This window comes from Bufo gargarizans, chromosome 3 (genome assembly GCF_014858855.1).
Source record: "Bufo gargarizans isolate SCDJY-AF-19 chromosome 3, ASM1485885v1, whole genome shotgun sequence".
In the NCBI taxonomy this organism is placed as follows: Eukaryota; Metazoa; Chordata; class Amphibia; order Anura; family Bufonidae; genus Bufo; species Bufo gargarizans.
This window is the reverse complement of record NC_058082.1, coordinates 594,780,312-594,796,462: the sequence shown is the minus strand read 5'-3', so window position 1 is coordinate 594,796,462 and position 16,151 is coordinate 594,780,312. Positions and strand designations below refer to the sequence as shown.

Genomic DNA, 16,151 nt, shown 5'->3' with positions numbered 1-16,151 from the left:
GGATCCAGAGCACCCCCATTCAATGCTTCAATTGCTGTGATACATTTTCTTCAGGCTGACAGCTCAGGGAGTGTGTCCTTTCTCAGAGGACATGCCCTTTCTGCTTCAGCTTTCTCCCTATGACAGCTCAGGGGGCTTGTTCTTTCTGCTGCAGCTCAGGGGAGTGTCCTTTCTCAGAGGTGGGGTCATTTACTTTCTGCTTCAGCTCTCCCTATCATAGCCCAGGGTGTGTATCCTTTCTGCTGTAGCTCAGTGAGTGTGCTCGTTCTTGGGGGGCATGTCCATTCTGCTTAAGTTCTCCCTATCATAGCCCAGGGTGTGTATCCTTTCTGCTGTAGCTCAGTGAGTGTGCTCTTTCTTGGGGGGCATGTCCATTCTGCTTAAGTTCTCCCTATCATAGCCCAGGGTGTGTATCCTTTCTGCTGTAGCTCAGTGAGTGTGCTCGTTCTTGGGGGGCATGTCAATTCTGCTTAAGTTCTCCCTATCATAGCCCAGGGTGTGTATCCTTTCTGCTGTAGCTCAGTGAGTGTGCTCCTGCTTGGGGGGCATGTCCATTCTGCTTAAGTTCTCCCGATCATAGCCCAGGGTGTGTATCCTTTCTGCTGTAGCTCAGTGAGTGTGCTCGTTCTTGGGGGGCATGTCCATTCTGCTTAAGTTCTCCCTATCATAGCCCAGGGTGTGTATCCTTTCTGCTGTAGCTCAGTGAGTGTGCTCGTTCTTGGGGGGCATGTCCATTCTGCTTACGTTCTCCCTATCATAGCCCAGGGTGTGTATCCTTTCTGCTGTAGCTCAGTGAGTGTGCTCGTTCTTGGGGGGCATGTCCATTCTGCTTACGTTCTCCCTATCATAGCCCAGGGTGTGTATCCTTTCTGCTGTAGCTCAGTGAGTGTGCTCGTTCTTGGGGGGCATGTCCATTCTGCTTACGTTCTCCCTATCATAGCCCAGGGTGTGTATCCTTTCTGCTGTAGCTCAGTGAGTGTGCTCGTTCTTGGGGGGCATGTCCATTCTGCTTAAGTTCTCCCTATCATAGCCCAGGGTGTGTATCCTTTCTGCTGCAGCTCAGTGGGTGTGCTCTTTCTCAGGGGTCATGTCCATTCTGTCCAACAGTCGATATGGCTGGCGCGAGTTGAAGTGAAGAATGTAACTAAGCATGTGCAACCACCTCACCGCAATGTTACTGAGGTGGCTAAAGATATAAGTTGAGCAACAAACAGCAGGTGGCGCTATACAGATAGATTTGATTGCATTGAAAAATGCTGAATATTTTTCATGTGACAACTTTTTTACTGCCTGCTCAAAACCACCTCCACCCATGTTCATCCAAAAACCACATCAGAGCATATAGATGTCACAGAAAAAAAAGCCATCCTGTTTGGGACACCAGCATAGACAGCTGAAGAGCAGCTCTCACTCTGTAACCACTATGTATTACATGGTCACCCATCATGGTCACTTCCCTAGGTGATCTCCAGGGGGCAGCATAAGGTAATAACCCCTGAACCACAAATCTGGCTAGAAATACAGTGATACATTCCCGCCCTACAAATTCTGGGTAAGCTTGACAATGCCCACTGCGGGGAGCTGTAGGGGCAGTCATATTGGTTATAACCCAGCTTTTCCAGAGGAAAGTGGCCCCAAATTTCTAACACTATTGGAGACTGGTTAGATTTAAACTATTACTGACTACAAACAGCTCCTTACCTGTTCACAGGTTGAATGTGGTATTGCATCTCAGATCCATTTACTTCAATAGAGCTGAGATGCAATTCTATACCCAACCCATGAACAGGTGTGGTGCTGTTTCTGGAAGAAAGCAGCCATGTATTTCTAATTTTACGTATAGGTAGAAATGCATTACTGTGTTTTTCACCTCATAAGACGCACTAGGGGGAAAATGTCACTGCGTCTTATGGGGTGAATACTAATGAGCGCGTTCATTAGTACCGGAGGACCAGGAAGCGGCGAATGCAGCGTTGCCCGTACTCTGTACTTACCGCTTCCTGGTCCTCTTCCGTCGGATGTGCTGTGACTGTGCACAGCGTGAGGGCGCTCTGTGACGTGTCAGTTCACAGCACAGCATACGGCAGGAAAAAGAGAGAGCTGGATCCTGGGAGCCCATGGCGTGTTTTTTTTTTTTTTTATTTGCTCTGAGGCATGGGGGCCTCACCTGGAGCCTGAATGGGGGGTCTTATTTTTATTGGGGCTCTAATCTGAGGTTTTATTTGGGGTCATTCACATTAGAGTCTGAGCTGAGGTCTGATTGTGGGTCTGATTTGAGGTCTTATAGGGGTCTTATTAACATTGGGGGTCTGATCTGAGGTCTGATTAAGGGTCTTATTAACACTGTGGGTCTGATTGGGGCTATGAGCTGAGGTCTTATTAACATTGGGGGTCGGATTGGGCTGTGAGCTGAGATCTAACAAAAAAAATTTTTTTCTTATTGTCCTCCTCTAAAATCTAGGTGCGTCTTATAGGCAGGTGAGTCTAATAGGCTGAAAAATATGACTTTTTTTTCTATCTAAAAATAACAAATAATTTGGAAATTTCTTGCGTACGTATCAGGATTTGTTTTTGCTTAGAAACAGAAAGAGTGGAATAGTTTGCTACTAGTACAGTGCAGGAGCTCAAAGCTATTCCTTGACCTCTGGGATGAGAAAATGAATTGAATTAAAGTTCCCTGCTTTCATCCCAGAGGAGACCTCATTCTATGCATGGACTCCTTTCCTTTTTACTGTGTGGAAATGTATACAGAATGAAATAATATCATAGCAAATAAAAAATGCTCCAATAATTATAGTGACAATTCGATTCACGAGTCACGACTGTGAGCCCAAACTAAAATTTCATGCTTAATATAATGAAATGTCACAATGGTAATAAATAGCTATTCTGAGATGGTAGTTATAAAGGAAGACATTTCACTAATCTTCTATATTATAAGTGGAATAGTTCAGTTCCTGGATCTTCCATCCCGGAGGTCACATGCCACCTACCCACTAATCACCAGTTTCTGTAGGACATTTCACTTATAAAATTAAAGGGCCATGTTTAATAGACAAAATGGGCAAACCTAGTCCCCAATGTGGTGCCCTTTATGTTACATAACTATATACATACACAGGCCTTCCAGAGCACAGCCATTCTCAAGAGCCTAACAATGTGCACAATAGAATACAAGAAGGATGCTTAAAGGCTATGAACATCTTCTGGCCAAATTTGTTTTATTATTGAATTGTACTCATTTTCTGCTGTTTTTGAGATACAGGGGTTAAAAATCAGTCTGTTTGCAGAGTATCACTTCTCAGTCCTGTCAGCTGACAGCTCATGTGAAGCCTTATATCTAATCTTCTGACCTCATATACATTCATTATATCTACACTCTTATGAAACTGATAAGAATATTGAAATAAGAGATAAGGTTTCACATGAGCTGTGAGCTGATGAGATAGAACAGATACTCTGCAAACAGACTGATTCTTAACCCCTGTAACTCAAAAACGTCTGAAGGTGTTTAATAAAGACCTACTGAAAAAAATATTTTTAGCCTAAAATAAGTAAAATGCTATTATAAAAAAATTGCCCTGAAGGTGTCCATAGCCTTTATGAACATAATAGGAGTTTAGGGCCCTGATCTTTTGCTGTATGGGGCATAGAGGAGAGGGTGGTCCTCATTTAATCCCGTCTTGGTTTCTCTTGAATGATTGAATTATAATTAATTAAAAAGTAATTCATAAAATAATAAGCCTTTGTTAAAGAGGTTCTCCAGGAATAAATACTTTTTTTTCTCTAATGCCCACAGCCTACCTTTGTAAACATAAGATTTATACTTACCTGCTCTCCACTGCTCCGGTCCTGTGCACTTACCTGCTCCCCCATGTCCATGTTCCAGTCCCTGAACTGTTTACATCTGACGGTGCGTGTGCATGGTCACATGCTCCACTGCAGCCAATAACTGCTTCAGCAGTAAAACGGTCCATGCACTGCCAGATGTAAACAGTCTGGGAGTAGTACGTGAACTTGTGGGAGCCAGCACCGAGGACTGGAGCAGTGGAGAGCAGAAGTCTATGGCCAAGCATAACGGATCCGCCTGGTTTCCGATATGCAGGACGAAAAACAAAGTTCTGCGAAACGGAAACCAGACGGATCCGTTATGCTTGGCCATAGACTTCTATTATGATGGATCAAAACGGAATGTCTCTTAAAGGCTTCCGTTTTGCATTTCGTCATAGTATTCAGTTATATTCCGTTATAACGGAATCCATAATGGGATTCCTCCACCACCCCGAACACCGAACACGGATGTGTAAAGTTCGGGTTTGCTCATCCCTAATCTTCCATTTAGAGAGACAGGCTGTGGGATTTTGAGAAAAAAAATTTAGTCCTGGAGAACACCTTTAAGGAAGCAACAAAATAATAATAATAATGGAGATGAATTTATTAAGAAAAGACCCAACCTAAAAAGGGACTCTATTATTACTCTCTTTCTCACTAGTATTTTTTAAACTCCTGTTAGACCAATATCCCTATCCCTAGCTCAGAGAAACTAGGTGTAAAGCATGCATAGCATTCTGTAGTTCCTGCCCTGTGCTATATTTGACATTTAGGCATTTTCTGCAAAACGTTGCGCAAAGTTGCATGAATCCGCCAACGAGTGTAAAGAGCAGCCATTTGTCTACTTTCATTAAATGTGAAGAAAATGTGGGGATAGTCTGGCTAGAGGCTTTATCTCTTCTCATCTTCCTTTCTGTGACTTTGAGAACTTGTGTGTGTGTGTAACACTCTGAAACAGTTGTCTGTGGATAGATAACTGGCTTAGGTCTTCCCCTGTTACATCCTTAAGCCTTGTAAAAGAGCGGAATATTGACATAAGAACCACTTAATATGGTGGATCTAGTGACCCCTTTGCTTGGTTTTCCTTCCTTTGAGGGGTATCTGGCTTTCACGGTGTTGAAGACCCATAACTGGGGCTCCACGGTTATTTTGCAATTCACTTATGTCCGTAGTAAACTGCGGATCCGCAATACACCCGGCCGGCACCCCCATAGAAATGACTATTCTTGTCCGCAATTGCGGACAAGAATAGGACATGTTCTATTTTTTTCCAGAGCCGCGAACTGGAAGATCGGCGGCACGCTCCGGAAATGCGGATTAGTGAAATTTTTTATGTGAAACTGGCTTTTTTGGGAAAAATGTATGGCTGATAGTAGACTTTCTTCTGTATGAACTGAATCCCATTATCCTGTCATTGGTTAAATTTTTTATTTCAACTATATTTTCTTCAGTAAAATTGATGGGTGATTGTACACCTCCTTTTGCAGTATGGACCGAATGATGTCGTTGTGGGTCCTGCAGTAAACATAATGAAGACGCTGATGACAACACACCAGCAGACTTTGCCATTACCAGCTATTCACAATTACATCAAGCAGCTTCACTAAGTTGTAAACATTCATGTGTTTTTATCTGCTCCGTGTGCATTCGATCTCCACAGCACATGACAGGACAGCGTCTGCTTTGGAGTCCAAGTCCAGTTTCTTAAGAAGAGGAGTTCCATCAGAATTGTGAGTAACAATCTTGCTCTATGCAAAGCCATAACAAAAAGAATCCGTAGGCATACATATCAGAGGAAGCTGGTTGCCCCAATTTTATTTCAGGAGCAGTAAACAGCAGGAAGCAAATAGAGGTGGCTGAACTCTGCTGCTCTGTATCTCTTGTGAAGTCAATGTCTCCAGCAATGCCCCTACAGCAAATACATTATTTTCATGTAGAGATCCAAGAATTTTGTTGGAGGCATGTAGTGTATGAAAGCCATGTGCGACCCCTCTCAATTAAGGGCCTACTTGCCATTCAGCGGTGCAGTTAAATGTGGTAAAGTCCTTTTTGCAGTGAAATTTTTTAGAAATGACAGATTTTTTTTCTGAAAATGTATGGGTGAATGTACACCTCCTTTTGCGGTATGGAACGACTTCCTTAGTGGTGAAATTCTTTATGTGACACAGGTTTTTTTTAAACAAATTTATGGGTGATTGTACACCTCCTTTTGCGGTATGGGCCGAATAGTGCAGTGGTGAAATGTGTTATGTGAAACTGGCTTTTTTGGGGAAAATTGATGGGTGACTGTACACCTCCTTTTGCTGTATGGGCTGAATTACGCAGTGTTGAAATTTAAAATTTCTAAGTAAACTCCGCTGCTCTGTATCTCTTGTGAACTCAATGTCTCCAAATATGCCCCTCTCGCGATTTACACCAAATACATTATTTTCATGTAGAGATCCAAGAATTATGTTGGAGGCATGTAGTGTATGCAAGCCATGTGTAACCCTTCTCATCACTCTAACACTGTTCTACATCTGGTTTGCCTGGGCGAACGGAGTTACACAGGGGAGGAACTGCTCCATGTCCTTCAGCAAGAAATAGAATCCTGGCTTTCTCCGCGACAACTCAAAATCTGAACCATGGTGACTCACAACTGGAAGAACATGGTGTCGGCGCTGCGTCAAGGAGGGCTTATCCATGCACCCTGCATGGCACACGTGCTCACTCTGGTTGTCAAGCGGTTCCTGAAGTCTTCCACCCATTTGCAAGACATCCTAAAAATAGCCAGGAAACTTTGCATGCAGTTCAGCCACTCATACACTGCAAAGCACACCCTCCTTGAGCTGCAGCAGCAGAACGGCATCCCCCAACAAAGGCTTATATGCGATGTTTCCGCCTGTTGGAATTCCACCCTCCATATGTTGGACCGACTATACGAACAGAGAAAGGCCATCAACGATTTCTTGACGATCAAAGTGGACAGGAGTACTTTGATGTCAGCCAGTGGCAGATCATGCGTTACACCTGCCGTTTGCTCAGGCCTTTGAGGAGGCCACGTTATTTGTCAGTCGCCAGGAATACGGGATGAACAACGTCATTCCACTACTTCATGTCCTGGAACAGATGCTAGTAAATCTGGCTGGTCAGGGGACTGGAGACGTGGCACCTACAAAGATGGCAGCAGAGTTTGATACATTTGTCTGTCAATATCTCTGTTTACAGTCAGTGAACAGGAACATGATTTATCACAAGGATATGCAAACACCAACTGATGGGGTGTTACCCGCCAGAAGAAGGTCATCGGCATGAATGAGCAGTCATTTTCACAGCTCAAGGTATCCTCCTGGAAGCTTGACCTCTGCACGTCGATGGTCTGCATTGCGAAGTTTGTCTAAAAGAAAAATCCTGCAGTGCACCCCCTTGGAGGAAACTCTTGATCTGGCACAGGCTGCTTGGCTCCTTCAAAAACAATGGACACTGTACAGTGTGACACTGATATATAATTTCTCATACACCAGACTGAAAGAGTATTCCAAGCACCTGTCTGCCCACCTAGCTGCCGAGTAGCAGAAGGGTCTTGCCATTGAAGTGGGCTCGGAGCTGAACCTAAAAGACACATTTTCCTGTTTACCTGGACTCAAAGGAAAGGACAGAGATCCATTGGCTGTGCTCATACAGATTTCATCAAAGCCTCCACTCACTAAAGCAAGCAGAGGACTGGATTGTGTGGACAGGTTGGTTCTGCAGGACGTACACAGAGGACGATCTATTGGAGGTGTTACCAAAGACATTTACTTCACTTTCGCTCTTCCTGTATAATGGCTCCGAGACGCTCACAGCTATCATAGGTATGTGGTTCCAAAGAAACTTTGACTGTTGTTTGGGTAAGCTGGTGATCAGTTCTCAGGACCTTAGTTGGCTAGCAGTGATGAGGACCGGGTATGACGTGTCTGGATCAGTGTCACCCACTGAGCTTGTTTTATCTGTGCCCGTCGAACCTTTCATGGACATTTGTTATGTTATCCACGCAGAGGACTTCTAGACTTTATGGAATAAGTGCAGAGAGAGACCTCAGGATGAGGTCACGTTGGAGGAAGTGAACAATTTATTCCAATGTCTTTACTAGCAGTTCTTCAGACACTTTAGAATCCACTTCAGCAACCCAGCTCGTCAAGGTGACGGCATCTGTGCCATCACCGCATTGTGAAGTTCCTCAGTAAGGACTACCTAATCTGATTGCTGGGATTCATCACAGAGGTGGCCATGAATAACATCCAGTATTGAACACATGGATGACTCATCTCGGACCTTGTCCACTATGTTCGGGACCTCCTGGACATCTTACATGTCTTAGACATGATTCCTGCAGTGCTTACTAAATGTTGTACAGCTTCTTACCCTTCTGTTACAGCGGCTCTGAGACCTGCACATACTAAGGCTTATTTATGAAGATTTTCGGGTGTTGTCTGTACCGACCAGTTACCTTCCAGCTGTGATTGTGTAGCCTGCGCTGTAGGAATGAGCTGGAGTTGGCTTGTTTGCTGGACTGTTCTCCAGTTATCAGCCATAACCCCATACATTTCTTGATCCGTATGCATCAACATCGTGGTCACCTCGACACTGGTCGTCTATCCATTCTTGTTGATGAAGCACTTTGTTTTTCCAGTTTGTCTTTTAAATCTTGTGGTTTTGCCCCTTATGATAATATCCTGTTTGTTAAATAAACATTATTTCTATTCCCACCAAAAATTGGCTTGTTATTTGGTAGCCAAAAGCAGGAGTGGGTACAAAACACAGAAAACATGCTACTAGTCCGTTCACGTGTCAGCTCTGTTTTGGATCCACTCCTGTTTTTTTTGGGGCATTAGCAATACTGATGGATTACTGACCAAATGCTGACCGAGTGAAGGCGGATGCTCCACAGACAGGATCCGTTTTTTTGTGGGCTATTGTTCAGACGGATCAGAGGAAGGGCAAATTAATCAGTGACGTCAACACAAACTTACTGCTGACACCCTCTCCACTCTGTCGGGGGCTCAACTTGTATAAGCGTTTAATAGAACAGGTTCTGTAGACATCTATGTGGAATCAGCTGACGACGGTGTAAATGGAGTACGCTTCTTCTTGTCGCTAACACCGACCTGTAAGGCTGAGTTTATACTTGAGTTATTTGGTCAGTTTTGGCCCCGGAACTGCCCTAATAAATGAAGTGTGCAGTGTTTCTAAGAGCGACGCCTGTCATCTGTATGTCATACTGACTCACAGTATTATTTCACTACCACAGCAGACTCCCTATGTGTATTACTTCAAGGCACAGTGTTCTACACCGCTATAAAGGCTCTCTGCAGCCAGAAAATAGCAGTTTTTTAAAATAGTTCGCTGCAAATTTATTATTTTGAAAAATTTGCTTATCTCTAATAAACATACAATGAGCATAACAGGCACAGGCTGCTACAGTGTAGAAACCATACTGTTAGGCTGGGTTCACATCACGTTTTTCCCATCCATTTAACGTATATAAAAAAAGTACATGTTAAATGGATGCCTCAGACTGATGCCATACAGTGGCATCTGTTCAACATAGAGTTCCATTGTAAAAAAAAAATATACTTTTTTTACCGGACTGTGCAGGATACAAGAACGTGTTGGGCTGCGTTTTTGTATCCTTTTTTTCCCTAACGTATACGTCAAACGGAGGAGTAAAACGTGATGTAAACCCTCCCTAACAGTACTTGAATAAAGATATAAGTCTATCAAGTTCAACCAAGAGATGTAATGTCAAGACACATGATATAAATGATACGTCTTCCTATGCATCTGTGAAGACGTTGAAGGCTGAGGGTCTTACCATTGTTGTAAAGAAGTAATGGTAATATTCAGTCATCATTCCCATGGAGAGGATCTGCCAAAAAAGAAAACAGTCATTGAGAACAAGGGCAAGTCTCCAGCTGCTCCAGAAGTGCAAGACTAGAAAGATTTCTTCTACACAAAATACTATTAGAGAATTGCATTGAAGGAGTTTGGAGAAGACCTCTCCCAGTACACTGACAGGTGGGAGGATCAGCTGCACATATAGACTGTGGAGTGCAGGGAAGGCAAACTAAATTTAAAGGGTATGTCCATCTTTTTTTTTTTTTAAATCAGATTGTTTTTATTACATGTTTCTCAAAGTACAATTACAACACCGCGTATAGGCACGTACAGTCAAGATACATGAAGAAAATAGCATTTCGCTCCATAACAATGATAACCCCCAGTCTAACTTTCCCTTCCCTCCCTATCCGGCACCTCTGCAATACTTCGGTGGACCGCCGCCAGAGCAAGGCCTTATTCGGATCAGCGTTTAAAACGCTGGTCTTAATAAATGACCCTCTAAGTGTCAACCTATAGATATTAAATGGGTTATCCAATACTATAAACTGCCCCCCCCCCATTTGCCGGGCCCCCAACTGGGAATATTCTTAGGGTACTTTCACATTAGCGTTTTAGATTTCCGATATTGAGATCCGTTATAGGGGCTCAATACCGGAAAAAAAGGCTTCAGTTTTCTCCTCATTTATTGTCAATGGGGACAAAACTGAACTGAACATAACAGAGAGCTCCAGAATGCCTTCTGTTCCATTTAGTTGCTTTCCCATACCGGAGAGCAAACCGCAAAATGTTGTATTTTTCTTTCCGTCCTGGGATGTGGAGCAAGATGCATCCGGCATGATCCCCAATGCAAGTCAATGGGGACGGATCCGTTTTCTCTGACACAATAGAAAACGTATCCGTCCTTCAGTGACTTTCAGTGGAGTTCATGACGGATCCGCCTTGGCAATGTTAAAGATAATACAATCGGATCCGTTCATAACAGATAGTTGTATTATCAGTAACGGAAGCGTTTTTGCTGAACCCTGCCGATCCATTAAAAACCCTAGTGTGAAAGTAGCCTTACCCCGCTCCCTGCTTCCCTGTGAGGGGTCCGGCATATGGGGGGGGGGGTGCAGTTTATAGTATTGGATAACCCCTTTAAGCCTATCCCAGGCTTTACCACCTCACTTCATATTGTATAGAGAAAGCATAGCCCACAGGGTCTGTCAAGCATATCCAGGCTTATCATTTACAGGGCGTAGGATAGTCAGCCAATGGTGTTCTATCCAAGTGTGCTGTTGAGAAGTGTATTTTTAAGGTGCACCCAGTTTAGTAAAGATTCCCTTTTCTAACCTGATGAGAGTCGACATTCTTTTCATGAGCGCTCCTATGGCTGGGGCAACCGGATCCAGCCAGAGGGATGCTATAAGTTTTCTAGATCAGTTGAGGACCTATCGCCAACTCATCACCGTCTAGCAGAAGAAGGTTATCTGCATATTCCAAAACATACATCAGGGGATCATTAGGAATGGTCAACTGGTAAACCCTTCTAAGTTTAGTTAGGTTTGCTGCCTAAAAGGCAGAGCTTTGGAGAGCTCCAAAAGAGCTAAATCTGCTGTGGTTCCCGCGCATCTCACACATTGGGCTCTATCTCGTACCCCTATTTTGTATAGAAAAGCCAGGGTTCTGTACACTCTATGCAATAGATACATTTAGGACACACGGTATTCTGGGCTTAGGGACAATTGTTGGGTTTGGTGTAACAGCCAGTCCCAGACATCATCTAATATGTCACCTATCCAAGATGCTTTCACCTCTTGTAGTCCTGAGGTATGATTACTCAGTATGTCTGTGAAGGTTCTCATTTATCCAGGTCATAGTATATCTGTAAAGAATAAATCAAGGCAACTGGACTTACTGTAGATTTCTTGAAAATGTTTCACTCGTTCTTCCAACGAGCTTTCTCAATTCTGAGTGAATGTACAAGAATTCTCTGGGAATAAATATGTAAATATCTATTACCAGAGAATTCTTGTACAGTCACTCAGAATTGAGAAAGCTCGTTGGAAGAACGAGTGAAACGTCTTCAAGAAATCTACAGTACGTCCAGTTGCCTTGATTTATTCTTTACAGATATGATTACTCAGTAAGTGTCCATAAATCACAGAGATCAAACCTTTTATGGTCTGGGCATTTTACGGGTGTATCCATCGTTAGTATAATCTGTAAATTGAGTCCCTTTGTAAGTACATTGCTTTGCTTATTTTGCACGTTGAGGTTACAGTCTGCATTATACCCCAGAGCAGAATTCACAATGAAGTGGAACCAGACAACAAATCTGTCATCCCCCAAAGGGTAGCTGATCACTTATCATGCAGTTTTCTGTACACCTGATTACTGGGCAGTGCCTGGTGTACAGAATTCATTTCCTAGTATGCTAAAGTCTATGCTTGGACGCTGGAAGATTTCTGCTCTAAAGCTAACATAATTGTGGCTGTCAGGGCATGGTAGTTTCACAACGACGGGAGTGCTACAGGCTGACAAAAAGGATTATCCAGAATCAGAATTATTGATGACCTATTCTGTTTGCAGGAGCTCTGACATCAAAATGAGGTACTGGAACTACACAGCTCTGTACACACTCTGTAGTGGGAGTAGCGCTGCAGTAACCAGCCCCGGCTGTATGAATCTGGTGCTGGAGCTCCTGCAAACACCTGATCTGAAATGGTGTCAGGAGGAGTTGGACCCTGCCAGTCTGATATCGATAAACTATCCTGAGCATAGGTCAATAGTCTCAGAGAACCCCTTTGAAGGATCCCTTTTATTATTATTAAAAAAATGTGCTCCTTATGCAGCTACAGAGGAATATAAAATATAGTGCAACCAAGGATGTCCTTTTCCATCCCTTCCGTTTGTCTTCTGAAATACACATTTTCTCTTTTTGTGCCTGAGTAAGCCGTGATGCTACTGATGAGAGACAACCAAATGTCTACTCAACTTTTGGTCCCTCCTCCCCTCTCACAGCATGCAGCCTTACACCCTAAGAGGGAGATAAACTGCAGCCGCATACCCCCTCCAGCTTCTCTCTTCCCTGTCTCACATTTAGTATTATTGCTGGTGACTTTTGGGGAGAGATAAAGAGGTTTCTTAAAATGTATAAATAAGAAGAGCCAACAAGAGCCAAAAAACACTAACAAACAATATGTCACAATCACTACATCACAAGGGTTAAAATTGCAGGATTGGCTTTCTTTCCAATCTCTGTTGATGCTGCAGGTTGAAGCCTGTCAATCAAGGGCCACTCTTCCCTGTAGGCAATCCCATGGGTATGACTATTGTGCCCAAGCTCTGACAGCGACATACAGTACATGTACAGCATGGGAACTAATGTGCTTAGTATTTTATATTCTGTAACATTCCAGTTTATATCTAAAAATATCGGAAATGACGGAGTTAAACAAGAGAATTAACATGAAAACCTATTTGGCTTTGTAAATGAAAGCAACGGTTTTGTTCACTTAATTAAGGCTGCGGTGACGCGACGTTCCTGTCTGTCTAAATAATTCCACAAAGGGTAGGGATAGCCTTTGAAATCACTGAGAGGAAAGAATACACATGATAAAAGAAGGTCTGAGAGACGACTCCTGCTGAAGAAAAATACTAAGAAATATGTTTCTACTGCTCATTCACTTGCAATAATCTTTGCTTTAAAATAAAATTAAGTGCTCCCTCCCTCAAAGGAGCCGATGCTGTGGATGAAATGTGGCTTTTGTTTCGTAGCTGACACATTGGGGTCCCAATTAATTATTGGATATAAATGGGGGGAAAAAAGATGCCTACTCACCTCATCAATCACCTGCTGCTCCCGTTCCAGGACTGTCCGGTCCCCTGCCATTCTTCACTTCCTGCAGCAACGGCATGAGACAGCTGCAGCCAACTACTGGATGTAGCAAGACACTGCACCAGCCGCTAATTGGCTGCAGTGGTCACACGTCTACGAGAATGGGCGTCATCGCTGTAGCAGGAAATGGAGAATGCTGAGAGGAGCTCACTGCAGACTATTATAGAGTTCAAAGTATAAACAGTATGCAGTAAGCTCATAAGCTCCCTCTAGTGGTGGTTGCAGGCAGTCAGGATTAAAGGTAAAGTTAAGCAAATCGATTCGGAATTCAGCAGGAATTGTCCAAAAAATACAGATTCTAACAAACCTGAAGTTCTTGTGATAAGCTTCAGGTGAACCAGAGAGAGAAAAATACACATAACATTCCATTAGAAAAGTGACATGAAGGACGGTTCTCCTTCTCAAAGGAAAAGAAAACTGGGTGCTGCCCTGGTTAGCTGAGTGGCCTTTGGGTTGTCATTTTTACTCTTTTTCATTATGGAGACCAATTGTCATCCAGCCAATGCTGCTCTTTGTTTCTGGGAAAAATATCTTACTTGTGATGGCATCAGTTAGACATAGTGTTCTTTTCATTTTGGAAGAAAAGCTAACTTGAATACCTTTGAGTTTCTGGGAAAGATATTCAAATTAGCTTTCCTTTGAAAAACAGAAAAGAACACTAAGTCTCTTTGATGCCAACAGAAGCAGAAGTAAGATATGCTAATTTGCATTTATTTTCCCTAGAAACACATAGCAGCATTGGCTGGAAGACAATATTCCTCATGCATACTTGGTGGTCTCCATAATCAGAAAGGGTATTGCCAAGAACCGGACAAAGGCCATTCAGCTAACCAGGGCAATTTTCTCTTGAGACACTCAGCTTTCTTTTTCTTTCTGATGGAGAACTGTTTTCTATGTCTCATCCAGAGAAGCATAATGCAGGGACACTCAATTTTCTTTTGGAAGGAGAGCTGTCTTGTATGTTTTTTATTTTTTTTCTTCTTCAATGGAGTATTGTGTCTGGTCTCTTTTGCTGGTCTTCTGGGACTTATATTTTTTTTCTCTCATAAACCAGAAAATAAATATAAGTCCTAGGAGATCTTAGAGTTTTATATAGCAATTTTCAAGGCAATTGGAGCATGTTTAATTTGGAAAGAATTGATTCGGGCCCAAATTGAATTTTTAAAGAATTCACTGAATCAGACACAAAATTACTTTCAGGAAATTTGCAGGCAGCCACAGATCATAAATATCAGGACTACAGCGCTCATCACCAGGGGTTTTAGGAATATGACTAGTTTTGAGAAATCTGGGTTATTTACTTGTTTGTTCCGGTCATTTTCTTAAAATCCCAGGTGATGTGCGCTGGAGTGCTGATATTTATACCCTCACACACATTTTCCAGACAGAAACTTCTCAGTAATAGTGTGAATTTTAGCTTACTCACTTTATTACCAGTGATTCGTGTTCTGCAACACTTTTTACAAGGATGACTATATCTGTCAGACACCACCTGCAGACATAGGATTAAAAACCTTCATTGTAGAAGGACACATAGGCCATGAAATCCCTCATGTAGACGTAAAAAGTCATTTACAGCCTTATAACTACAATAAAACTTGCAGTTTTCTGGTGGACAGACACCACTTATACCCTACGTTATTACAATAGTGTTATTTGTAGAGATATAAAAACTGAGGCTACTTTTGGTTAGAAAATGTCATATCACCATACAGAGGACAAAGTCTGTGCGACGACTACTTTCCACCAGTTACTGTAGAAATCGAGCCTTATTACAATACCTATGAAGCATTTTTGTTTATTATAATTATTTTTATTTTCTGTTGTGTATATTGGCCGAAAATACTGACTTTAGCAGGACTGGCCAACCATCTAGTGTGTATGGGGCTCTCCTGTCTCTCCCGATTGCAGATGTAGGCAGAGATAAGATTGGGCTTGAGCTGTTGGATTTTAATATGCCCAATACTTTTCTTCTTTGGGAGATAAGCCTCCAGAGTTGTCGGCATCGGCTTTCCCTTCCCTTCCCATTCATAACACATGCACGCTCAGCCGAGCTGAGGATAAATGTGCATGGGATGGTGTCAAAAGAGATGCACGACAAAAAAACATTTGGCCAACAGTTGTCTAAAGCTAATGAGCAGCCTTGAGGCTTGTAGTAAGGAGGCTGGAGATCGAGGACTGAATGATACTGAAGGAGTGAAGCTGTAGGACTCATAGAGCAGAAGAATTGGTTTACTATGCTTTATATTCTTGGATTTGGCTCGGCTAAATATGAGGTCAGAGCCAATGTGAATTTGCACTATTCTCCATAAAATGACCCTCAGGAGGTATGGGTTTTGCAGCTGGAATCAATAGGTCACATCCATGGAGTAGGCTACTGATGATGTCTTGTAGACTGTGATTCCAGAGCGAGGTAGCAGGGTCAACATGGGGTGTGCCTGTAACTATCACATCTTGCAAAAGAACATATGGCTGGTGGCAGTTGAAGATATAAACTGAGCATGAGAGATGAAGAAAATAACAAACAGCGGGTGGCATTACACAGATAGTTTATTAAATAACTCAGAGGCTATACTCAATT

The 16,151-nt window shown here is 42.8% G+C and overlaps 1 protein-coding gene across 1 annotated transcript in view; it reads right to left on the bottom strand.

The window, feature by feature from the left end:
• The window catches only part of GRIK1 (glutamate ionotropic receptor kainate type subunit 1), a 248,600-nt gene that overhangs the window by 171,503 nt on the left and 60,946 nt on the right, over positions 1–16,151 (bottom strand). The window contains exon 4 of the mRNA XM_044287731.1: positions 9,665–9,718. Within this exon, the coding sequence (XP_044143666.1) occupies positions 9,665–9,718 (54 nt within the window). The remainder of the gene's footprint in view (positions 1–9,664; positions 9,719–16,151) is intronic.